We start from the raw sequence: 25,093 nt of genomic DNA on the forward strand, positions 1-25,093 counted from the left end.
TTTTTAAAACAGTAGAAATTTTTTGCTCATTTCTTAAAGCCTGTAAGATAAATACAAGTTTTGTACATCCCCAGTTGGATATTTGTTGAATCAGATGCCTAATTGTTTGAAAAGACACTATATTGAATCTAGCAGGATTGAATAATGTGGGGGATTTTGGTGAATATCTGATTTTAGTCATAGGGCAGACATTATCAAAGTTAATGGGTAATGAAAGATAAGTTTCCAACTTTTAAATAATTACACAATACTTTACACATATTGATATACCGAGAAACCTATAATGTGTTTGAATAGTTTATTGATTTAAATATATAGTTTTAATACAATATTTAAGTGTTGTAATTTTTTTTTATAGGAAAACTCAAATAATAACAGTCCACCTTCACCACCTTTTCCCAATAATTCTCATTCTGTGCCAAGAAGCAATCTTTCAGCAGTCAGTATTAACACTGTGTGTCAACCTCGTATAAAGAACACAAAAATTATTAGAGTACCAAGGCCCCCCCGAACAGTTATTGCGGTAATAAAAATTTTAAAAATTTCTTCATATTTTAAAGTGTCTTATAAATTGTCATATGAGGAAAGTGGCTAAAATTGAATATTTTGTTTTTTCTGTTTTCAACTGATAATATAAGGAGGCTGAGGAAATGCTGATTTCAGATTTGTATAGTAAGAATTAAAGTCAACATAAAGTCAGCTGTAAAAAAGCTAGTGGTTAACATGCTCTTCTAACAAATAGAAGTTCAGTGTAGATTTAAAAATCAAATAATAGTAGATTTTTCTGGTATCTTCAGTCAAAGTTGTTATATTCTTTGACTGGTAATTTTATTTCTGCAGCTTCCAAAGCACAAGTCAGTTGTTGTTACATTGAATGATTCAGATGACAGTGAATCAGATGCAGAACAACCTAACTCTACTAGTAATGAATTTGGAGGACTGGAATCTATGATCAAAGAAGCTAGAAGAACTGTGGAGGTAACTGGATGAGTGCTGCCATGTATGCCTTACATTTCTTTGAAGAAAACACATTTCTTACTCTGCGCCTGTCTTTCATGATAGGATAGTTTTTTATTAAAAGAAATATTGTAAAATAGCTCTTCCTCTGAGCCTGTAAGTAGAGCAAGCAATTTCAGAATCTTCTTCTGGGGAAAAGTCGCTATGAAGTTCTGGTTCTGCTTTCTGAAAAGCATTAAGTTTTAAAAACTATTTTAAAAGCCAGAATTGGCCCTTTTCATGTACTTATATATTTTTCTATTTTACTATTTGCTTTCATGGTTCTGTGTTGTAGATTATGGTAGTTGGATGGTTTTTATGATTCTTTACTGGGAATATGAAAATTCCTTGAAGAGGAAATAGAACTTTCAGTTTCCTTCTGGTTCATGCCATATTTGGAGCAATTTTCAGAATTGTATCTTACAAACTTAAAGATCTCTGAGATGTTCTGGCGATTATCTGTTTGAAACAGACAGTTTTGGAATTGGACCATTCCTTAGAATGGCACAAGCTGGAAAAAGATTTGGCATGGTAGGAGAGAATAAAGCATTCAAAGTTTTTCAGAACATACTTTTGGAAAGGAGCCCTGAAATATTATTGGACCCTTCCTCAGTTTTAAGTTAGTGCTACCTTGCTGTCCTCTTGTCTTCTAAATCCTTATTCACAAGCATAAATGTTGGAAGTCTAACTACTAGAATTTCCAGGAAGTACAGCTGAAGGGAAATTTTGTATATAGACCTGAAAAAGCTATACCATATAAAAATGAATTCAAATTAACTTTTCTTCTGAACTTCTAATACTATATTTAGGTTCCTTTCTTGGGTCTTTTTGTTGCAGGCATCGAAACCCAAAGCACCTTTAAAGTCAGAAAAAGAAAATAATCCTGTGAGAACTCCTGAGGCTTTACCAGAAGATAAAAAAATAGAGTATAGACTTCTAAAAGAAGAGATTGCCAGGTATATTTAATATACTGTATAATAATGTATGTCTGTAAGCTACATAAAGTTGCCTCTGGTGAGATGGGTAGCATACAAGACAGACAGACAGACAGACAGATGCCATAGCAAATAAGAAAACAAATTATTGTTTAAAGTAACCGAGTTATTTCCCTTCTTGTTTGAACAGATTCATTTGGTCATTTTAGTTTAGTTTAAGTTCTGCTAATTGGGTTTAGCTTATTTTTCAGAGATTGTTCTATTTTCTCTTGATACTTTTTCTAATTTCCTAATTTCTGTAATTTGAAACATTTAAAAAATGGTTTTCCAATCTTTTTAGTCGGGAGAAGCAACGCTTGATAATAGCTGAACCTTTGAAGGCAAGTTCATCTCCAGTAAACTCTGATGTTGAAATTGATGGAGTTGGAAGGATAGCCATGGTAACGAAGCAAGTTACAGATGCAGAGGCAAAACTCAAAAAGCACAAGTAAGTCTTTTCCCTGGGATGTCTTCTCTATGGATTGTAGTTTTATGGGAGAAAATGGTTAATCTTTTATATTTTGATGGTTATTACACTGTTTGTATCCTGTCGGTATTATTTTTATAATAACTCAAGGCATTGAACCTATCCAACATACCTTCCTCCCCCTAATTTCCCCACAACAACCACCCTGTGAGGTGAGTTGGGCTAAGAGAGAGTGACTGGCCCAAAGTCACCCAGCTGGCTTTCATGGCTAAGGCAGGATTTGTACTTTATTCACAGTTCCACTTTCTACCCTGATGCCTTAACAAGTAGTCAAAACTGGCTCTAAAATGTCCATCATCTGTCCAGATGCTCATAACATGTTTCTGGTTAATCTAAATACATTCTTTTTAACTTACCTTGCAATTTGAGACTTTCATATATTTTTCATTCTAATTGGAGTTGTGGAGGTAAAGACTGGTAGGACTCATGGACAACCCCTACGTTTTGACTGCATATTTCAGCAAAAGAATGGATGAAAAATCTTCCTGGGCCTTTTTATTCCTCTAAATTAAAAAGAGGACCCTGGAATGTCTTCTTTGGAGGCTGGTCCAATGGGCAGTTATTAGGAAGTTGGAAGGTTCTTTCTTCCTTAATTCGTTGGACCAGCTGGCCTTGGCTGGTCTTTATACAAGACTTACTTAAAAGCAAGGAAAAAATTGGAAAAGAAAAATGTGATTTTATTAACAGAAATTGGTGTTGTAACCCCAGCAGATGAGATTCCTAATGGAAAGGAGGAAGAGCAGTGTAGCTGGAGTGAATGGTCTGATGATCTACTCAGTTGGAAATCTATACAATAGTAATACTCTGTAAAATGCCATCTACACGTGTTACTGCTAACCTAGTATATCTCTCTAATGAGAAAGGAGTTAAGTTTACTGCAACTTTTGGAAATAAGTTTGTTTATATAGTTGCTATCAATGCACTGTCTGCTTGTATGTTTTGTTATTTTTAAATTAGAAAATATGTGACTCTTAACAATTTATGAGAAACTGAATATTCCAACTTCCAACAGCTGCTTTATAACAGAATAACTGTTGGAAGGGACCTTGGAGGTCTATTTGTATTGTTATAATAATTTTAATTTTAAAAATGGCAATACGTTTTCATGTGTACATTCATACATTCCACACACAAATGTACTTTTGGATATTTTATTTTAAGTACTGTTTGACACTAAATATGTTTGACATTTTATGATCAGTATTATTAATTTATTGATATAACTTAAGTGTTGAAAAGCTGAGGAATTATGTAAACACATTTGAGAGTTCTTTTCTATAACACAATTTCCTGCTAAATAGGATATGATAAAGAGAGTTTCATTATGCTCCACATATATTTTTTGTAGTAATACTCCCTTCCCCCCCTAAAAAAACACTAGCTCATTTGGTGGGAATTGTGACACATATCAATCAACTTTTGCTAACTTAGACACAAATTTTATACTGCAGTGTTGATTCTGAAGTTGGATGGCCAATAAATTTAAATAAATAAATTGCAATATATTAGTGTGCCATTTCTTTATAATTTTCAAAGATTTCCCTCCTTAATTTATTGTTTTATTATTCTGTTAAATATAGTCTGCTGATTGAAAGAAAATGTATCAAAATCATGAAAATATGTGGTAGACTTCAGTTGCTTTTGGTGGTTCTGATAATATAGAGCTTTTATATAGAATGTAACTGTTCTCTTTAGACTTCTCTTGATGAAGGATGAATCTGTGTTAAAACATCTTCTACAGCAAGAGGCAAAGAAGAAAGAATCAGTTCGTCTTGCTGAAAGCAAAATTGCTAAACTTAATGAGCAGCTGCAAGCAACAGAAAAAGTATTAAATGCTAATAAGATATTTTTAAAAAAACTTCAAGAACAGGTAAGTATGTAGTAGAAGTATGTAGTAGTGTTTTAAAGAGTTGCTCATCTTATGAGATGTGTTTAAGAGTCTTTAAAATTTAATTTAAAAAATTTGGTTGGAATATAGAATTTATTGAAGAATGTTTAAATGCTTCAGATTCACAGAGTACAGCAACGAGTAACAGTTAAGAAAGCATTGGCATTAAAATATGGAGAAGAACTTGCTCGAGCCAAAGCCCTGGCTAGCAAAGAAATCGGAAAACGAAAACTTGAACATAGTCATTTTGGAGTAAGTTTGTTCCTCAAATTTAAGAATTATTGTTCTGAAATAGTCATTACTGTTCTAGGCTTCTAGGCTGGAAGTCAGAAAACAAGATGAAACATGAATGAAAATTAATTTACAAATATAATTAGAAAACAAATTTTAGATGTAAGTGAAAAACTGAAAGGAATATTGCAATTTGAATATTGGCTATTGTGATCCCATGAACCCCTCAACTTTTCTTTAATTTTTGAGGATTTGAGCTTATTTTGCAGTTAAGGCATATCTCTATAGTATGCTTTAAAAATACACATGGCTACTACTATCCTTAGGACTGAGACAAGAACTGAGGGGTTGCATCTAGTATCAAAACATGTTTCAGACCCAATACAGCTCAATAATTAGCAGGGACAGAGCTATTTGATGCTCAGAATACAGCAGGTAGCGGAGGCCAAAAAGTATTTGTCTGCCGTTCCTGCCTGAATAAATCGAAAGAAAAAGAAAGGAAGTTGTGGTACGCCAATGAATGTTGGAGGTTTGTAGTAAGCAAAATGCTACTTTTTCCTCTCTCCTTTTTATCTTTCCTCCAACATCTTCATAGCATAATGAAAGAAACAGAGACTTGGGTCTATGCTTGCTAGCCATTTGGGTACATGTTCTGAAAACCTGATAGGCTCAAACTAACTACAAAATCTTTCTCATATGACTGGGGTGAAGAGCAGTCTGTGAGAGGCCAAATGAGCACTTGTAATCAGTAAAACACTGGATCATTGTAAATATACTTATTCTAGAATGGTTGAGTTGAACTTTTGTAAATATGCCAAAATGTTGCACTTTTCTGCTGAACATATAAATTCTCCCTAAAAAATAATAATGATGAAGTTTGTCAAATGTTGTGTTTCTAATTTATCTTGCCCATAATTGAGTTCATGAGAGCGATAGATCTCTGCTTCTTTGCAGCCAAACAAAACATTGAAACTCGAGAAATCACCATCAAGTCCAAAGAAGCATTCTGCAGAATTGATTGCACAGGAGAAAAAAAGGCTGCAACAATTGCAACATGAGTATGCCCTGAAAATTCAGCAACTAAAAGAGGCCCATGCATACCAGAGTAAGGATCGGCTAACTATTGTCCCTTCTGTAGAAGAAGAATCTGAATTTGCACTACCTCAGCCTTCCCTTCATGATCTTACACAAGATAAATTGAGCTTGGATATTGAAGAGAATTGCTTTGATGATGAAATTTCATCCAATTGTAGTAGAGAACGAAGAAGGTCTTTCAGAGAATCAAATTCTTTTACTAAACCTAATTTTAAACATGTAGACACTCCCAAGCAAGAAGCTGCAAACAAGCTTTCTAAAAAGACATTAGAACAACCAGAGCTTTTTTTGGGGCTGAATATTGATGAACTAAAAAATCTTTATGTGAAAGCTGATGGTTTGAAAGAAGTCTTGGAAAAAAATGCACCATTCATGATTTCTATTGAAGAAAACTCTTGTGGTCAAGTAAGTTATATATTAAATAATAGAAAATTGATGGCTTGAACTTATAGTTAATAATGCTTAGAATAAGAGTTAGGCTAGTATTCATTAGCTTTCTTACTTGATTACTATTGTTCTTGAAAAAGTAGGAAGATTCTAGTCTTAGTTCCAATGCATTACATTTTTAATTACTATGGTGTGAATCTTCATATAGTGTTTCAACATATCCACACATATACTCTTTCCTAGGAAGTAACAGTGGATATAGACCAATTCACAGCTCCAAATAAACAAACAGAAGGAAAGCCATACCCATTTGGACCATATCATAGTCCTCTTCTTGTTTTTAAATCTTACAGGTATGAACATGGAGTTGTTAAAATTGTTTGCCACCAATGGGATACTGTAATAGGGTTGTTTTAGAACATACATGGGAATGTCTAATGTAATCAGAAAATGTCCTATTGTCAAAGTAGATATAAATATGTGTTGTCTTAGAAGCAACTGGGTTATACTGGAAAAATGTAACTCAACTGCACTGTGAGTACAGGGATTGGGGAAGGATAGAGAGTACAGGTAGTCCTCAATTTACAGTCGTGATGGAGCCTGTCAATTACTGTCATAAAAGTGGCTCATCATGTGAACAATCCTATGAGCCATGGTGGTGCAGTGGTTAGAATGCAGTACTGCAGGCTACGTCTGCTGACTGCCAGTTGCCTGCAATTTGGCAGTTCAAATCTCACCAGGCTCAAGGTTGACTCAACCTTCCATCCTTCCGAGATGGGTAAAATGAGAACCCAAATTGTTGGGGGCAATATGCTGACTCTGTAAAACCGCTTAGAGAGGGCTGTAAAGCGGTATATAAGTCTAAGTGCTATTGCTATTTTATGACTATTTTTTGCAGCGGTTGGAAAGCAAATGCAGCAATCATAAAGCAAATGCCATGATTGTAAAATGAATGCCATAGTCGGAAAGCAAACTCATTGTTCACTATTGGGAGGTTTTACAGAAACCCAGAATGGAACTAAATACTGTTTTTCGGGGGAGGGCGGGAGTAAATCATGGTCATCTGACTGCAAGATGCTGCAAACAACTGTAAATGTGGGCCAGTTTCCAAATGCGCAAAATATGGTTATCTGATTGTGGGGAGGGGCAGCTGTTGGAATTTGGTATCCTATTGGGGAGCTCTGATGTAACTTCAAATGGTAGCTAAGTAATTGATGGTCATTGAAGGACTACCTCCGTTTATTTAAAATTCCTACTATTTGGAGGGTGGAAATAAAGTTTATAAGTACAGACAGATGCTGAGTTTCTTGTAATGGTCTCTTCTAAAATCAGTGGGAGATGGACATTTTAAACAGACAGGATATATTTGCTCTGTATTTTTTTTTTTAAAAAAGTAGATGGCTGTCTTGAGTTAGCCAAAAGTAAGTAGTGTGATACTTACCTAAATATCCCATACACTTACTCTGACCTTGCTCTGTCTCTATTCTCATCCATTCACACATAGTCACTAGTTTGACATTGTTTTTTCTATTCATTTTTCATATAATTTTAAATGTAGTAGTCTCTCTTTTCATATAAATATACTAAAGTTTCTCTGTCTCCTTGCTTTTTTGGGGGGGGGAACTTAGACTTTAAAAAACCATCTCCAGTGACAACATTGGATTATACTGTTTAGATAAAAATATTATTGAGTATCAATTTTGATAATGGTTATAATCCCAGCTAATCTACTGTTAACGGGTTCTGTGCATAAGAACAATTGATCTTCCTTTTGGACTGAATAAGAAACAATATTTTGGGTATCTGACTATGATTACAGTTATCTTTGATTTGAATGCAATTTAGTACCTTTCCCAATTTTGCTTTAAAAAATTATTTGCTTGATGACAAATATTTGATTTTACTTATGTTTTTTAGGTTTAGTCCTTATTTTAGAACAAAAGAAAAACTTTACCTCAGCTCAGTATCCTACAGCAATAAGATTGAACCCAAACAGTGTTTTTGCCGTTTTGATTTAACAGGCACATGCAATGATGACGATTGCCAATGGTGAGTTATTTTGTATCTTAAATTAAGTGATTTGTATTGCAGATTATTGCCTGTAGAGTTGAAATGAATTTGTCATTGTCAGACTGTGAGCATAAGCAATTTTAAGAATCATTAAATATGGTGACATATTCTTTAAAAAAATCATGCTTGTTTTCCTTTTGTGCCTGTAAAATTAACTTGAAGAATGTACATTCATACTTAAAAGATCCCCCCCTCTCTCTGTGTCTGTCTGTCTGTCTGTCTGTCTATCTATCTATCTATCTATCTATCTATCTATCTATCTATCTAAATACATCACACATATACATAGATGAGGTATATATAATATATACACAAGAACTGGGGTCCCAATCAGGGCAATCCATGTTGGAGGTATTAAGTTGATTAAGAGAAGATTCTCCCACCATCCTGCTGTATATTCTGCTTTCCTTAGCTAAATTTAATAGTAATATTTTTATTTCAATGTTTTATATTGCAGCTTTTAACTTATTAGTGTAGGTGTCCTAGAGTTGCTTGATGGTGAGATGGATAGCAAATAAATGTAATCAATCAATCAAATAAAATATGATTTATATAAAGAGAATAAGAGAAGCAGCCAAGATTTCAAATTCATCCATAATACAACTCTCCAGGCTTATAATGTTTAAACAATGTTTAACAAAGTTCTGTAGAAATGACTCTCATGTTCATATATGAATATGTTTGTATTTGAAACACCTTTTATAGAAAATTGATTGAGGCATAAGAAGTCTTATAGACAAAAAGATTGTACAGTTAGTCCTTGACTTAGCACCATAACAGATACCAGAATTTCTGTTGCTGATCAATCTGGTTGTTAAGTGAGTCGTGTCTAGTTTTACAGCTTTTTTGCCATGTTTGTTAAGCAAATCATTGCAGTTATTAAGTGAACCATAAGATCAATAAGTGATCTGGCTTCTGCTCATTGATTTTGCTTGTTGGAAGCTGGCTAGGAAGGTCTCAAGTAGCGATCACATAACCCCAGGGCACTACAACCATAAATATATGCCAGTTGCCAAGCACCTGAACATTGATCACATGACCATGGGAATGCTGTAATGGTTGTAAGTGCAAGGAATGGCTGCAAGTCACTTTTTTCAGTGCTATTATCACTTAGAATAGTCACTAAATGAATGATTGTAAATCGAGGATTACCTATTCTATATTTTTACTAAATGATACTAAAAGTTACATTTGGTTTGTGATGGAGCATGTTGGGAATCATTAGTGCTCATTTTATTGAAGAATTCGTGTTTTATGTGTTGAAGTCCATTTTGTTCACTGGATTTATTTTTGGCTTATTAAGGTAGTCCATACAGCTGGATTGTCAAAAAAAATCCATCTGGCTGTAAAAAAATCCTATCAGAATGTCATTTTTAATGTTGAATGCCTCACAATAGATTAATATAGCTGAGTATTACAAAGGAAGGTTAAAAAATGTCCTTTATGAGAAAAGGCCATTGTTGGATAGCAAATTGTTCTCAGCTTCTGATAGCTAAAATAGTTTCACATGTTAATTAAAATGTTCACATATTGTGATCCTGTGTTCACAATATTTTCTTCTTATGTTTTGTAAAAAGTATATTATTTACTTTTAGGCAACACATGAAAGACTGCACTCTTAGCAGGAGACAACTATTTGAGGATGTTATTTCATACAATTTAGGTTTGATAGGCTGTTCAGATAAAAGTACTGATGAGGAGATAAGTACCGCAACAGGTATGTGCATATTAGTATATCAATAAAGTTTTTCAGTTCTGTAATGTTACTTATTAAATCTGATCACAACAGTTTTTCCTTTACATGTAAAAAACAAATTGCTTTCTAATGCTTCCAGTTTACTTTGTAATAAGATAATAAGAAAATATAAAACAACTTTCTGTTATACAGTATTAGTTTTATGTAAGCTGTTATTTAGTATTGTGACTCACTGTGTTAAATATTAAGTTTATAAAAGTTACGTTTGCATTTGTTTTCATTGTAATAAGTTTCACCAATTTATTTTTTTTGTGGATTTCTTCCTAGGTGTGTGAATGTACTCTTGTAAAAAATTGATTGTAGTGTAAATCTTCAATATTGTCATCTTGTTTCAGAAAAATACATAGAAAAGCTGTTCGGGGTAAATAAAGATCGCATGGCGATGGATCAGATTGCTGTTCTTCTAGTTAGCAATATCAATGAAAGCAAGGGCCATAGTAAGTAACTTTTAACAATATCAATGGTTAAGTGTTTTAAGATGCATTTTGCATTTGCTTGAGGAGTTTCCTTTAAAAACCCACTGTTTTTCAAAACTTCCTTCTTTCTCTTTTCACTAACAGCCCCTCCATTTACAACCTGGAAAGAAGAAAGGAAATGGAGGGTAAAATACATGAAAAAAACACCAGACAGTGATAGTAGCAATGAAGAGGAACTATCTTCTGGCCCCATTAAATATGGTAATAACAGAAAACAGCAACCCAAAAATTATTTATAAAAATATTTATGCTTCACATAGTTTTTTTTGGTTTATGCTTAAATTTGTCTCATAATCATATATGAATGTTAATGTAAGAAGCAACTTGGAAGATCAAAATTTAGTCTTAACAAAAAATTGCTGATTCTAACTTGATGCAGCGAATACATAATTACTCAGAATGTTTTGTCTCAGTTACTTCAGTTCTGGCAGAATCCTTGTTGTATTAATGACAATTATTCAACAATTGTTAACATCCTCAGAAAAACAGAATAGTCAGATTTAGTCAGATTTATAGTAAAACAGACTAACTTTCCAAGAGTTAGTTCTCTTTGACTCTTTCATTTTCAAAGTAAAACAGTTTTCTGGGAAAACACATTTTTCAGTTTTTTTTACTACGGAATTTAAGTGTGCCTCTCCTCTGCAGCTCATTTTAATTTAGAAGGCAGGCCAGCCACTCATGCCAGCCTGCCTTGCTGAAATACAGGTAGTTCTTGACTTATGATTACAATTGAGCCCAAAATTTCTGTTGCTAAGTGAGACATTTGTTAAGTGAGTTTTGCCCCACTTTACAACCTTTCTTGCGACAGTTGTTAAGTGAATCATTGCTGTTGCTAAGTTAGTAACCTGGTTGTTAAGTGTCAATGGGACTTCCCCATTGACTTTGCATGTCAAAAGGTCACAAAAGCTGATCACAGGACCCCAGGACATTGCAACCATCATAAATATGAATTGATTGCCAAGCATCTGAATTTTGATCATGTGACCATGGGGATGCTGCAATGGTCATAAGTCACTTTTTTCAGTGGCGTTGTAACTTTGAATAGTCATTAAATGAACTGTTGTAAGTCAAGGACTACCTATAGTTGAAACTAAGAATAATTTCAATCCTGGATATTATGATAGTCATGGGAAAAAATATTACTTTTATTTCTAGCTCCTCCAGTAGAAAACAAAACAAGTGTTCCTGCTCTGGATGCTGTTGTGACTCCAGATGATGTGAGGTATTTTACCAATGAGACTGATGACATTTCAAACTTGGAAGCAAGTGTAATTGAGAATCCTTCTAATGTTCAGCTTTGGATCAAACTTGCTTATAAGTACCTGAATCAAAATGAAGGGTAGGTAATTCTTACTGTGCAGATCAGTCAGTTGCACTTTTGCTAAGTATCTTCTCACCTATGCTCCCTTAATGGCTTGTCAGTCTTTTGTGTTTACTTGCTCAAAAGACAAGTAAGCTATTGTTTAAAAGCAATTGAAAAACAATTTGCTGTATTGCTGTGTTATAAATCCAGTGTAAAGGTAATAAAATATTGATATATTCTAAGATAAAGTCTGTTTATTTTCAGCGCTTTGTAGTAGGAAGGTTTGTTTGCTATAAAAATGAATTACACAATTCAGTGGTTTCAAAGGTTACATGGAAAGAAAATATTTCTCTTTTGCTTTTTTAAAAATTTATTTGGATAAAATAGGAAATATCTGCCTAAAAATGATGATAATTGAGGGACCACTTTCATGAGAAGACTTAATTTTTTTCAGAAAATAGCTGGCAAATATTCTAAGAACATTAGCTGGCAGCAAATCTTAGTTGCAAATGCTGCAATGCAAGAAAGTTTATGTCATGATAAATCTGTTAATTTAAGCTACTATAATTTTTTCAACAACATACCAAAATGGCTGCTTCTCTACAAATTGTTAAAGTATTTTCTTATTTCCCATTTGTTTTTACAAAGGTCATCTGCTGAATGCTTGGATTCAGCTTTAAATGTTTTGGCCCGAGCACTAGAAAATAACAAAGACAATTCTGAAATCTGGTGTCATTATCTCAAGCTGTTTTCAAAAAGAGGGCTTAAGGAAGAAGTTCAGGAAATGTGTGAGACAGCAGTGGAATATGCTCCTACTTATAAGATATGGTGGACAGTAAGTTATATTTTATTTATTTAAAACATTCATATATCCCTCCCCATCTTATACCAAGATCTGAGTATCTCCCAGTCAAGAATTAAAACCGCATAAAAACCACATTAAAATTATTAAAACCATAAGCATTAGAAATAAAAACTTGGCTGCCAAGTCAAACTTCCAACATGCAGTTACCTCTCTTGTCCCAATGCTTGAGGGGAAAAGCCAGGTCTATGGTGCTTTTCAGAATGCTAAGAGACCTACCAAACTTCAGCGGAAGCATGTTCCATAGGGCAGGGGCTGCCGCAGAAAAGGCATACTTTCTATTCATAGGTTCTCCTGCTTGAGCAGGGGGCTGGACAGGAAGACCTCCAAGGTCCTTCCAGCTTGTTCTATTCTACTCCAAGGTGGCAATATTCTGATAGGACAGGTAGATGTCCTTGGGGAAAAGCGGTCCTGCAGATGTGCATGTAAAGTTACCATGGAGTATTTTTGAAATATATTGGTATAGTTAACTGATAACATGTTTAAGAACTCTTTAGTAAAAGTCCTTTAATTAGTATAAAAATATTTCCCCTATTAAAACATTTGCCATTACTTATTAGATTTTTTAAATATCTGATATGAAAATTTGGAAGCTGAAGAATTATAGCAAACACTGTTAATAACCTGGTCCTGACACCTGATGGAAAAATCAAATGTTCTGAGTGTTTTGGAAGGCTAACAGGGTCAGGGTTTCCTGGAACTCAGAGAAGATGCTGTTTCGTAGGCCATGTGCCATGACAGAGAACTCGTGTTTCTGGATCCCATTAAATGACACTGTATCGTGGAAGTACCCAGAGCATGCACACCCAGACATAGTTGGGGACAGAAAGTCTCAGAAATAACCTGAATAAATTTAAGAGCTTATTTTATCTTTTGAAATCTTGTGTAATTTTACTTTATAAGCCAAAGTGATTCTTCTGGTTAATAGTGAATATTTTCTCCCAACTATTGTTCAGTTCCTAAATCTTGAAAACTCATATGATGGAAAGGATTATGTATGTGGAAGAATGCTACAATTCCTGATGAAAGCTCCAAAGAGTGAGGAGAATGTGAATATTTGGTCCTTTCACTTGCTGGAGATGTTACTGTATAGAGTTCACTTAAGTCTCTTTACTGGAAAGTATCAAAACGCCATTGCATTATTTCAGGTATATGCTTATATTATAATGTTATAATTTCATCCAAATAATTAAGAGTTTATTGATAGTTTGACATATCTTGCAGAGGCTAGTGCCGTGACGGCGAACCTATGGCACGCATGCCCAAAATGGCACGCGGAGCATGTCACCTGGCAAGCACGGCGTCGCCCATTCCTCTTCTGGGTTTCTGGCGCACATGTGTGCATGATGATCAGCTGGCCTTTTTCCATGAGGCAGTGCGGGAAACTGGAAGAGCTGGTCTTCTGTTTTCCTGCGTGAGCATGCGCACTGGCCAGCTAATCGTCAGGTGCGCCAGAAACCCGGAAGAGTAACTGGCTGAAACCGGAAGTTCATTTTCAGGCGCGCGTATGTGCCCCAGGCAACTCCACTTCCTGTTTGTGGCTCAGACACACGCCCTTTCCAGCACTCGGTGCCAAAAAGGTTCACCATCACTGGGCTAGTGCATGCTCTGAATAATAATAATAAAAAAAGAAAGAAAGAAAAAGTGAGCAGCAATGGGAACATTCTAATTTTTATCAAATAATGTGAAAAGAAAGAGGAATCCCTGTTTGTTCACCAGACATCTTTAATAACTATTGTATAATGTGAAAAAGTCACCAGAATGATGACTGGAAATCAAAATATTTTTAAAATAGACTCGTCTTATGTATAAAATGCATAGCAGCTCTTTTTTTTCCTTTCTAGAAGATGAAATTACTTTCTATTACCATTGGCTTTATGCTTAATTGGTCCCTTTAAAATTATGGCAATAATGTAATAGTTCAGAATGCAAGGCAGGATCAAAAAATCAGTATACAGAAATTCCAGTTCTTATTCCTGTGGCTGTTGATTTTGTTCCATGAGCAAAATTACCCCACCCTCCCTCCCTCCCTCCCTCCCTCCTTCCTAAGATAAGTAAGTCTCACAAGTCAGCTTTTATTTATAGGGAGATCTGCATCATGGTTGAAATGATGCCTTTTGATCTGGGCAGTTCTTATCCTCTAAAAAGTCTAGATCTGAAAAAATGCTATTAGAACAGGGGTGTGAAGCTGGCGGCCCGTGGGCCGGATGCATCACACACAGGCCACATCCGCCCCAGCTCCGTGAAGGAAAAAGGCCCCCCAAATATCACATGACGGCAACATGACACCGCGGGTTTGACACCCAAGCTTTAGAAGATCCAGTTTCGAGGTTTATGACTTGTAGAGCCATCTGCTCCAGGAGATTGAATCTTCCATGTGTTAAGGTTCAATCTCCTCCTTGATGAGACGACCTCTGAGGGAGGCATGGCATGTTTAAGCTTATATCCTTTTCTGTTCCACAGAATGCTCTGAAGTCAGCAAGTGATAAGATCATAGTGCAACATCTGACTGTAAGTGACCGTTGCTTAGCTTGGCTATCCTACATACATTTGATTGAATTTGGAAATCTTCCAGTTAAATTCTATGATCCTGCCAACAGCAACCCTTCAAAACTAATGAAAAAGGAGTCCTTTTTGATACCTTGGAAAACAATGGAAGATGTTAAAGCTAATCCTGATACTCTGTTAGCTTTGTTTGAAGGTAATTGGTTTAATTCTTAAAGTAATTCTTAATATGTATACTGTAATTATGATACAGTGTGCTATTACTAATTATCAAGCATCGATTTTAGTCCTTCATACATTAATTTAGAATAAATATATCTATCTTAGTGAGGCTTCTTTCTAAACAGGCAGAGATAACATTAATATTGTTCTAGAAAGCCATCACTGCAAACTGCCCCTTCTCTAGAAACACTCTGGGAATTGAAGTCTCAATACAACTGGAGAGCACCACTGTAATCTTACTCAATTGGTTCATAAACATCAATTTTATAAAACTAGTGTTGAAGAGTGTACTAAAGTTGAGTGTAGTAAATAATGCGGATGGCAATTACATATATGTAGTCAGTGACAAAATTTTATATTTTTAAGTGTGTAATTTTTGTTTTGTTTCTGAATTATTTTAGATGCCATCCAATCATGTACTAGTGAGGATGCTTCCACTGAGAAAAGAATTTTTTGCCTTCCCTTGTACAGAAACATGATTGTTTTGCAGCAGCTGTTAGAAAGGTTTGTTGTTATTGGAAAAAATTACCTTTTTTTGTATGATCCTTCCATTATATTCTAAGACCAGCTGTTTCTATCCTAATATTACTTATATTAGAAGAGTAAAAAGAGTTTTATTATATATACTGCCCATCTCATAAAATGTGTCTCTAAGTGGCACAAAATAAAAAAAAAACATTAAAAAAACAATATAAAAACAGTCAACCATTAAAAAATATTACAATTTTTAAGAGGCAAGGAGAGAGTGACAGATACAGCAGTAAAGCCACCTCAGCAACTCATCAAGGGCTCAGCTCCCAAGCCTGATGACATTGTAAAAAATGAACAGGGATGGACCAAACCTATGGGCACTGAGGCAGAAATGGTCTGCCTCAAGGGTGCTGCCGAATGTAATTAGCAGACGGGTTTTAGAGCATCTGCAATTCTTCTGTTGGATTGCTTCCCATCCCAATTACATCTGGAACAGACAGATGTAATTGGGATGGAAAGAGGCAGTCTCTCAAATAACCTGGCCCAATGTGATGAAATGTAGTGAGAAATTGGATCCCCAGAGTGCATTCCAGGGGAGTAGCAGGCAACTCAGCCCAGAGATCATGTCTGAGAAAAAAAGGGTAAAGGACAGCCATTCCCTAATAGTTCACAGAATATGTTGTAGCTGCAGACAGTAGATTCTCAGTCTGCCAAGATTTTATCTGTAGATGTGAAACAATAAAGAATTCAGTTTGGAAGAATTATTACATGTCATTATAAGTTCTGGGCCTGACACCCTTACAGGGAGGGCTTTAAAGGTAAAAATCAGCATCTTGAATTGGACTTGGAAGCAAACTGGCAACCAGTGCACTGAAAGAGCAGAAATACAATGTCTGCCATTCCAGCGAATACACTTAATTTCCCATGCTGCTACATTCTGTACCAACTAAAACTTTTGGATACTCTTCAAGGACATAGTCCCAGAAATGGAAGGTCCCAACACCCACAGTCACTCAGTCTTGCCAGGCTTCAGCTGAAACCTGTTGTTACCCCTCCAGATCCCTTCAGCTTCCAGATACCAGGATAAGACATCAACAGCATTACTTAATTCACCAGGTGCAGAAATACATAATTGGGTATCATTAACATACAGATGATACCTCACCCTATGGCAGTGGATGAGCTCACCCAGTGGCTTCATGTAGATGTTGAATAGTAGCAGCCGAGATCTGTTCCCCTACAGGATATCGATCCTAAAGAAAGTAGGCAAACCAGCACAATATAATGCTTCCTGCCCCATCCACAGAGCTGATTGTGAAAGAGAAATGGTTGATGGTATCAAACAGAGCAGTAGTGATTGCATCAGAATGGGGCAATAACCTTGTCAATCAGCTTCTGTAAAAAGTGAAGGTTAAGTACTGAATGAGCAATGGCTTATTGAAGAGGTGAACCAAGACTTGAAGATGTGAAGGAACAAGTCCCTCCTTTTACCCCATTCACACAACCTGCCCCCTCCCTGAAGTCCTTAAGCAAGGCAGGGGAATGGTCTGAAGAGCAGGTGTCCAGGTGTCACAGCCATAAGGACCCCAAGGAGCCGTAAGGTTCCATGTTCATGTTTCTGTTGATAAATTTGAATCAAGGTCAGCTCCTGCTGACTTCGGGTGTGGCCAAAAGATTTTCTTGATAGCATATAGGACTTGACATTGCTTTCTGGGAAGTTTCAGTTTTGCAGGTCTTAGATTTCCTAATAGTTTCCTGTATAATAAGACCCAACTCTTCTTAGTGTTTTTAGATAGGCTGGGGAATATTAGTTGAGTACTACCATAAGAGTGGAGTGGTTTTTTAAAAAAAACTATATAAGGCTTTTGTATTTCATTCTTTTAATATCTTAAATAATCTATGAAGATGTTCATGGAAAACTTCACTGATTTCATTCAAGGTGGGAAGCTGCTATTGAACTGAGTAAATCACTTCTGAAATTAAATCCTTTTGACTGTCATCTTTTGAAGACTCTAGTTGATTTGTATTTGAGAACAGGAGAGATTGAAAGAGCTTGCGACGTGTGGCTCTCAGCGTTTGAGAAGAATCCTCAGAATGCCCAGGTTTTTTACTTTATGTGCAATTTTTTCATGATGCAGGTAAAACAACTTGTTTCATATTTGATTTATTTATTACAGTTTTTCCAATGCAAAATGACAACTTTATCATGAGATATGGTGGAGATTGCTGTAGAATAGAGTAAACATGTGTCTTACCCAAATCAGTTGTTTAATGTTAGAAGATTGAGATACGAATCTGAATGTTCTGGTTGGGTAGATGATGTAGAACTTGGTGACAAAGGTACAACATACCAGATGGATTTTTCATACCTTTGTTTTATACATGAAAGGATCTTTTGTATTCTTTTTATATATAAATTACAAAATGTTAATTTGGTCTTGTGTTGTTGCTTCTGAGTAATCTCTCTGACTATTCATGTGCCCTCTTTTTTCTGCTTTTATATAATTACTAAAATTTTATTTTTAATATTTCCATATGACAGCTCATTTAATTGATTTAGTTTCAAAAATCATTGAAATGTTTTTACATAATGCTGAGTTATACTGGATATTCTATGATGTAAGCTAACATCAGATTTAATTCTTTTATGACAGAATAGATCAGATAGTATTCCTGCACTGTTGCAAGCCTTTGTTGCTGCATTTTTTGAGTATGTTCCTCAAGAAAATCATCCTGTAGATTTATTACGGTAAGCCTGGCTGCTGTTTTAGTCTACATTGAATTATCCTCGTTTTCGACGTAGAAATTGTAGCATACATGTATTTGTAGAAATTCTAATCATACATTGTCAAGTTCCAATCCACTAAGCATATTTTCAGGAAAATCAATTATTTCCATTTGTCTACTATTTAATGAAAGGATTTTGCATATTTAGTTTGTGCTTCATGCATTTAGGTTCTCATTCCACTAGACAACAATTTTGTTACTAATAAATTTTGTCTTCAGACTTATGTCAATATTATATCCATTATTTTATTTCTGCACACAGATCACTGTTCATGCATTATTATAATCTATGGTATTATATTGGGTTTTTGTTTTTGTTAGATTGAATTAAACTCACTGTTACTAAAAGCAGTGCTGAAATTACTCAGTTACTCAGAGAAGCTATTCTTTTTCTCAGTTGAAAATTCTGGCTGAGCTAATCAAGTTAATTAGATGAACTGAAGAAAATAACGATGCAAATGTTAAAATGAATTTCTCCCACTTCTTCACTTCTGAAATAACCCCTAACAGCTGCCACCTTTTAGATTTTGTATGTCCTTTCATCAGTGTATTAGTACTTACAATTCCTCTTATTAATTAAAATTCTATGCAACTTCTAAATACAATATTGTGCTAGTAGTATGGATGGGAAAATTTTACACCTGCTGTAATTTGCAGTTACGCGTTTGTTGCAGAAACTACTTTGATTCCTACTTAATAGCTAACATAGCATTTGGACTTTGATTTTTGCTATATGTTTATAAAGTTTCTATTATATAATATTAGTTCTATATAGTAAACATTTTCATACTAAAAGCAGATTTTTGTTGTAGGTATTTTTTGAATTTTCCAATGCCAATTGAGTTTACACCACCCTTGTATAAGGGAAATTTTATGGAAGATGTTTTAAACCAGCAGATTCCTTACCTGTGGCAGATATACTGGTGAGATTGTTTGTTTTAATGCTAATACCAGTTTGCATAGGGTGCCTTATACTAAACCAGTTCTTGAAGAACAGCCATTCTGTTCCTGGTATATTCATCACACTTGATGAATGCAGCTTTCTCCTATGGTATGAAAATTTGTATCGTGCCTTTGTGTAGTGCCCTTCTGCATTTCAGTTTACAAGTTAGTGTTAAGAGGTAAGGATGGAAAAATTTGGAAAGATGGGAATGTCTTAGGGGTTTTTTTTTCCTAGAATCCTAAATTCTACCTAATGAAAAGAAGGAGTTACATACTTTTTAATAAAAAATTCAGAATTCAAGTATTTATTTTGGGTATTCAAAGAGAACAAAGCTCAAAATCTTCCACATCAATGTCTGCATGAGGTATAAAAAAAGTCAACATGATGGTGTGACCAAATGATTAAAGCACCACCCCACTTCCTCCACCACATTTAAAAATAAAAGCTCTCTTGCTTACAAGAAGCCTTTTTTCTCTTCATTTCAGTAGTTTAAGCAAAAGGGAAAGAATGTAAGAATGTATATTCTGGAAATTGTAACTTGTGAATACTTTGTCCACATGAATGTTCTCCATTTTGGCTTATTTCCCTAATGCATACAACTTCTTTATGTTGACAGTAGCATTTGTTTTGAAAGTATTAATTGAAATATAAAATTTGCCTCTTGGTTTTGAATTTAATCATTTATGTGTAAGACTGGTACGCTTGTCTACTGTATGCTGTTGTTCTGCCCCAGCTACGGACCCCAAAGAACGCAGTACACACAAAGTCTGTTCAAACCTTAGTTTACTAAAATAAAATCAGTTTTCTTTTTTTTTACAAACAAAGGCTGTTAACGAACTTTCTTAACAGCCTGCAAGAATCCAAAGAATAAATAATCTTAATTTTACTATGGTTGGCAGAAAGCCCAGAAGCAATTTGCAGATAACTAAGATCAAGGCATGAAGGAGAGTGAACAGTTGTTCTCTGCAAATTGCTTCAGTTGGTGTTCCTCCTTAAATAGGCTAAGGGAGTGGCCAATTAGCCCCAAGCCTTACTCTCGAGGAGACCTCCTCCTGAGGAGCCACTCCTGCCTTTTGGCAGCTCTGCGCCTGTGCATCGAGAAGAGGCTCCTCCTCTTCGTCCTCTTTAATTAAGGGAGCTTCTGGAGGTTCTGAAGGCCCTGGCTGAATCCCCGCCTCTGGCACCACATGTTCTCTAGCCTCATTGTTCGACTTGGGTGCCAGCTGCACAGGCTGCTGGCACAGCACCACACCAGCTTCCTCGCTGTCCGAATCAGCCACCAGCCGCACCGGCAGCGTAAGGGCCACAACAGCTGTCCGCTGACTTTTAAAAATTGAAATACAGGTTTGGTTTATGTACATAAGAATGAATTTACTATACCTTTGCCATCATAGCTCTAGGAAAAGAAATCAAGTTTGATTTTTCATTAATCCTGTTTTATTATTTCAAAATTCTAATCAATACCTAAAATTTTGTTTCGGAGTTCAGATCGTATTAAAACAGAATCTTTTATATAGTATAAAAAGTACTAATAAACAATGAAATAAAGGCAAATGGAATTTTTGTTCTGCTGTGCATGTTTGGGGAAGTGAAGAAAATGAGCTCAAAACTGAGTTCTTTACAAATCTGTGCACATAAACTAAACCAGTTTAGTGTTGTGTGCAAACCAAAGCATATTTTGACAGTTTTTGGTTCCAAATGTCAGCTTCCTCCATTACCCTTTTCTTTTAGCAAAAAGAGTATATGTTTGGTTACAAAAATGTTTCTTTTTGTATAGTTTATATCAATCTCTTCATGGAAGTTCTATAGAAGCAACAGATGCATTTGAGGCAGCACTGGGAGCAGTCATGCAAGAGGAAATAGTTCAGCAGATTTGGATGGAGTAAGTATAAATGATGAGATATTACTTGACTATTTAGTTAGCATATTTATTTATATATCAAATTTTTATATTGTCCATTATGCCTCTGGGTAGTTTATAGATAAAAAAATAAGTGATACTAAAGCTATAGTTAGAAACAAGTTAAAAACCAGATTAAACAAAGTTAAAAGGGACAATATCAAAGTTAAAAGGAAGAGGAAGCGCCTTCAGCTCACCAGTCACCTCCACATTGCATGGTACTCTTGGACCCCCAGGCCAGTTGGCAGAGCCAGGTCTTTAACACTCTTCCAAAAGGCCAGGGAGGTGGGGAACTGTGTTGCCTCTCGTATAAAACCCAAGAATGCAGATAAGCAACAATCATTTGAGCTTATAAAACCACTGTGTAAACACTCCCTGAGATCCCCAAAGCTGTGAAAAATCTGTGTTTTAAGGGTATTTAATAGCACATTCAGAAGTATTCAAATATGAGTTTTACTTGTATTTTCCAGTTACCTTGTTTTCATGAATGACAAAATTGTCAAATCCAACAATCAAGTTCAAGAATTCAAGCTTTTTACTGATCTTGTGAACAGATGTCTTGTTACAGTCCCAACACGTTACCCTATTCCATTTAGCACTGCTGATTACTGGACCAACTATGAATTTCATAACAAGGTACAATATTTCAAAAGTCACAGTAAAGCAAATCTAATATAAGCAACATTACAAGCAAAGTTTTGAGATCCTCGATTAGCCAAAATGTTATAAGGACCCATCAAAGCTTGGGAGAGGGCAGGAGAAAATTTGATGTTGAAATCAACACTTTCAGGTGGAATGGAGAAAGAAATGTAATGATGAGGGATCCTTGGTGCTCTCTGAGCTTGGTTGCTTTCTTGCAGACATATCATTACCCAACTAGGTAACATCATCAGTGCTGACATTTACCTACCCTTAATGAAATGTTTGCAAGAAAACAACCAAACTTTCAGAGTACTGAGGGCCCCTCATTTCAACTCTGAGATATAAATATTGTCCTCTATCAAAACTTAATGGTATTATGATAATTTCAGGTTGAGAAAGTTACCATGGCTGTTTTTTTGTTGTGCCTGTGGTTCAAGATAACTGAATCAGAATCTCTTGCAAAATTAATTAGGAAAGTTTGCCTTTTAGCAGGATTGATGCCTATCTACTTTATTTCCTTTTCATCACTGCTGTAATAGTACATCCAAGAGTTATTTGGACATTTGCTTGGTTTTTTTGTTCTTTTATATTATTCTTTCCATCTTCTGCTAGGTATTATTTTTCTGCTTTGTATCTGTTTTCCATGTACCGATGACCCAGAAGGCACCACTTAATAGGTGCACCAAATATGGTAGTAAACTGCTGACTATCTAAGGAAATTATTTGCCTCCATTTTGCTTGGAGGAAAGGAAAGAACCTTACAAAGCAAGTCATATGTAGTTGGTCTTCAAGACTAAGAATACTTTTGTGTGGTCAGGTATTGAAAATTGTCCACACCACCATATCCTCATCTCTTCAGACTGTGCCCAGAAAAATGTTAATGCCATCTGGGTCCTTTGAGTCTGAAGCCAATAGCAAAGGCATCAGTTCTGTTTCAGAGCTCAACTGGACTACCATCATAGCACAAACTTCATTTTGGCTTACTCCCCTTTATCAAAAGCCAGCAGTTGCAGAGTTCTTGCCTAAAATCTGCAAATAATACAACAATCAACATAATCATCCCCAGGTTTTGCAGCAACATCATATAGCTTCCAATGATGTTACTTCTGATTCTCTCACTATTTGGCCCAGGAAGGTGTATTGTTTGCTGCCTTGAATTATTTTTAAAAATAATAAAAGCAGAATTAAAAATAAACAAACTCCCAATAGAGTGGCTTATGCATGCCAACCTGAAATTAGATGGCATGCTTCTCTTTCCTATAAACAAGTAGGTATGTATGATGTATGATGGAATATTCCAAAATAGTCTTATTTTGATAAGTATTTGTCAGTCCAATTTAACTCTGAATTCAAAAATGTGCATGCTATTTTCTCACTCACTAGAGGACAGGGTTTTAAAAATAAATAAATGGGAGCTTCTAATGTTTTCAAAATCAACCTTTCAGGTAATTTCCTTCTATCTGAGTTGTATTCCAAAGACTCAGCATTCCAAAGCTTTGGAACGGTTTTGTTCTACCATGCCTTCGAATCCTGGACTTGCATTCAAGTAAGAAATATTACTGGGAGCAACTAAAAGTTTATATGTGTGCTTCTTTTTATTCTTTCAAATCCAGTGGAATGTTAGAAAGAAATTAGGAAAATGAGCTGTGTAAATAGTAACTGTTTGAAAACTGAACTAGACAGAATTTGACGTGAGAGATGAAACTTATGATAAAAAAAATTGATTCTGAAAGGGCTGGATCAGACTGGGGGCTATGAAAAAAACCAGTGCAGTCCTGTAGGAGAAGCATCTGGGCAACTATTTAAAATACTTGTTTTTCCATTCTGAGCCCACCTCCTTTTTCCTCCCTCCCAGTCATCTAATCCAGTGTACTGAGCCAATATACAGTTGCAACTTAGAAAGTTTGTTGAATGGTGAAAATGATCTTCTTAGCATTCTAGTTCTCTAAGCATAAATATGGTTCTTAAACTATAAATATTATCCAGGAAGTCTATAAGAAAATATTGGGCACAATAATAGTTTAGTGCTAAACTAGAGCAAACTGTTACGTTAATGTGTTTTTCCCATGGCTTTTGGACTTACTGTACAACCTAGAGGAGCACTTTGGTGGAACCTGATTTCATTTAAAAATCACACAATTGAAAGCCTATGGAGATTCTCAGTCATCCAGGTCGTGGTTGTCCCAAAGGTGCTTTTTCCAAGAGGCAACTGGACTTTCTTGTTTTTCCTTGAAGATGTTTCGCTTCTCATCCAAAAAGCTTCTTCAGCTCTGAAAAACTGAAAGCCCAATTACCTCTTGGAAAAAGCACCTTTGGGATACACAATTGAAAATTTGTTCAGGCACTAAAAGGAGCAAATGCCATACATTGGATTCAGAAATTGACATTAATCTAGGAAATGAATGCAAACAGATTGCTCAAGAGATTGTTTCATTAGCACTAAGCCAGCCAGCATTTAATGCTTAGTAGATTTCAGTCTTTTGAGTAGGTCTGCCTGTTGTCTATTAGTTAACTAATTAGTATTAGTAGTTAGTACCAATTAGTAATAACTAATAGAGTCGTAATAAACATTTTTAAAACTCTTCATAGAAATGTTCATTTGTTGTGCTGCAATTACCAATATTAAAAACGGTCACCCCAGAGATACATTGGGACATCTAAGTAATTATCTGTCTGACCAGATCAATTTTTTTCATTCCAATCTTTTCATTTCATCACTTCTCCTTTCATACGAAATTTTCTGTTCAGTTTTCAGAGTGTATTCAGAGTCCCAGTCCCCTTAATACCAGTAATTTCTTTTGAAAGAAAAGAAATAAAAAATATATAAATATGTTTTAGTAACATGTTTTCTGGTGTAATTTAGCTTCGTTGTTCTCGCTGAAGTTATCCTGACAGTGTCAAGCAATAACAGTGGTTTACCTATAGATCAGTTACTGAGGAGGTTACTAATTCTCCTTCACTGGAAGCATTTAAACAGAGATTGGTCAATCATCTATTGAGTGATTAAGATTTCTGCCCTGAGCAGAAGGTTGGACTCAATCACCTAATAATATCAATTTGAACCCTCAACTTGTATTTGCAATGAGTTTTCTTTTTCT

The 25,093-nt window shown here is 35.3% G+C and overlaps 1 protein-coding gene across 3 annotated transcripts in view; it reads left to right on the forward strand.

Moving 5' to 3' along the window:
• Positions 1 to 25,093, forward strand: part of ZFC3H1 (zinc finger C3H1-type containing) — a 44,181-nt gene that overhangs the window by 16,041 nt on the left and 3,047 nt on the right. For all 3 annotated transcript variants that reach the window (XR_015728956.1, XM_034402991.3, XM_087874090.1), the window contains exons 9-31: positions 359 to 523; positions 841 to 978; positions 1,834 to 1,952; positions 2,272 to 2,418; positions 4,153 to 4,327; positions 4,466 to 4,597; positions 5,531 to 6,076; positions 6,302 to 6,411; positions 7,976 to 8,107; positions 9,724 to 9,845; positions 10,220 to 10,321; positions 10,445 to 10,561; positions 11,516 to 11,699; positions 12,312 to 12,498; positions 13,482 to 13,673; positions 14,989 to 15,226; positions 15,654 to 15,756; positions 17,663 to 17,861; positions 18,378 to 18,472; positions 19,323 to 19,433; positions 21,231 to 21,335; positions 21,824 to 21,989; positions 23,441 to 23,541. Coding sequence is in view for 2 of the 3 variants with exons in the window: in XM_034402991.3 (XP_034258882.2) it covers positions 359 to 523; positions 841 to 978; positions 1,834 to 1,952; positions 2,272 to 2,418; positions 4,153 to 4,327; positions 4,466 to 4,597; positions 5,531 to 6,076; positions 6,302 to 6,411; positions 7,976 to 8,107; positions 9,724 to 9,845; positions 10,220 to 10,321; positions 10,445 to 10,561; positions 11,516 to 11,699; positions 12,312 to 12,498; positions 13,482 to 13,673; positions 14,989 to 15,226; positions 15,654 to 15,756; positions 17,663 to 17,861; positions 18,378 to 18,472; positions 19,323 to 19,433; positions 21,231 to 21,335; positions 21,824 to 21,989; positions 23,441 to 23,541 (3,686 nt within the window). In the remaining variant the exon portion in view is untranslated. The remainder of the gene's footprint in view (positions 1 to 358; positions 524 to 840; positions 979 to 1,833; positions 1,953 to 2,271; positions 2,419 to 4,152; positions 4,328 to 4,465; positions 4,598 to 5,530; positions 6,077 to 6,301; positions 6,412 to 7,975; positions 8,108 to 9,723; positions 9,846 to 10,219; positions 10,322 to 10,444; positions 10,562 to 11,515; positions 11,700 to 12,311; positions 12,499 to 13,481; positions 13,674 to 14,988; positions 15,227 to 15,653; positions 15,757 to 17,662; positions 17,862 to 18,377; positions 18,473 to 19,322; positions 19,434 to 21,230; positions 21,336 to 21,823; positions 21,990 to 23,440; positions 23,542 to 25,093) is intronic.

The sequence above is a fragment of the Pantherophis guttatus genome, chromosome 7 (genome assembly GCF_059756535.1).
Source record: "Pantherophis guttatus breed Tessera chromosome 7, ASM5975653v1, whole genome shotgun sequence".
In the NCBI taxonomy this organism is placed as follows: Eukaryota; Metazoa; Chordata; class Lepidosauria; order Squamata; family Colubridae; genus Pantherophis; species Pantherophis guttatus.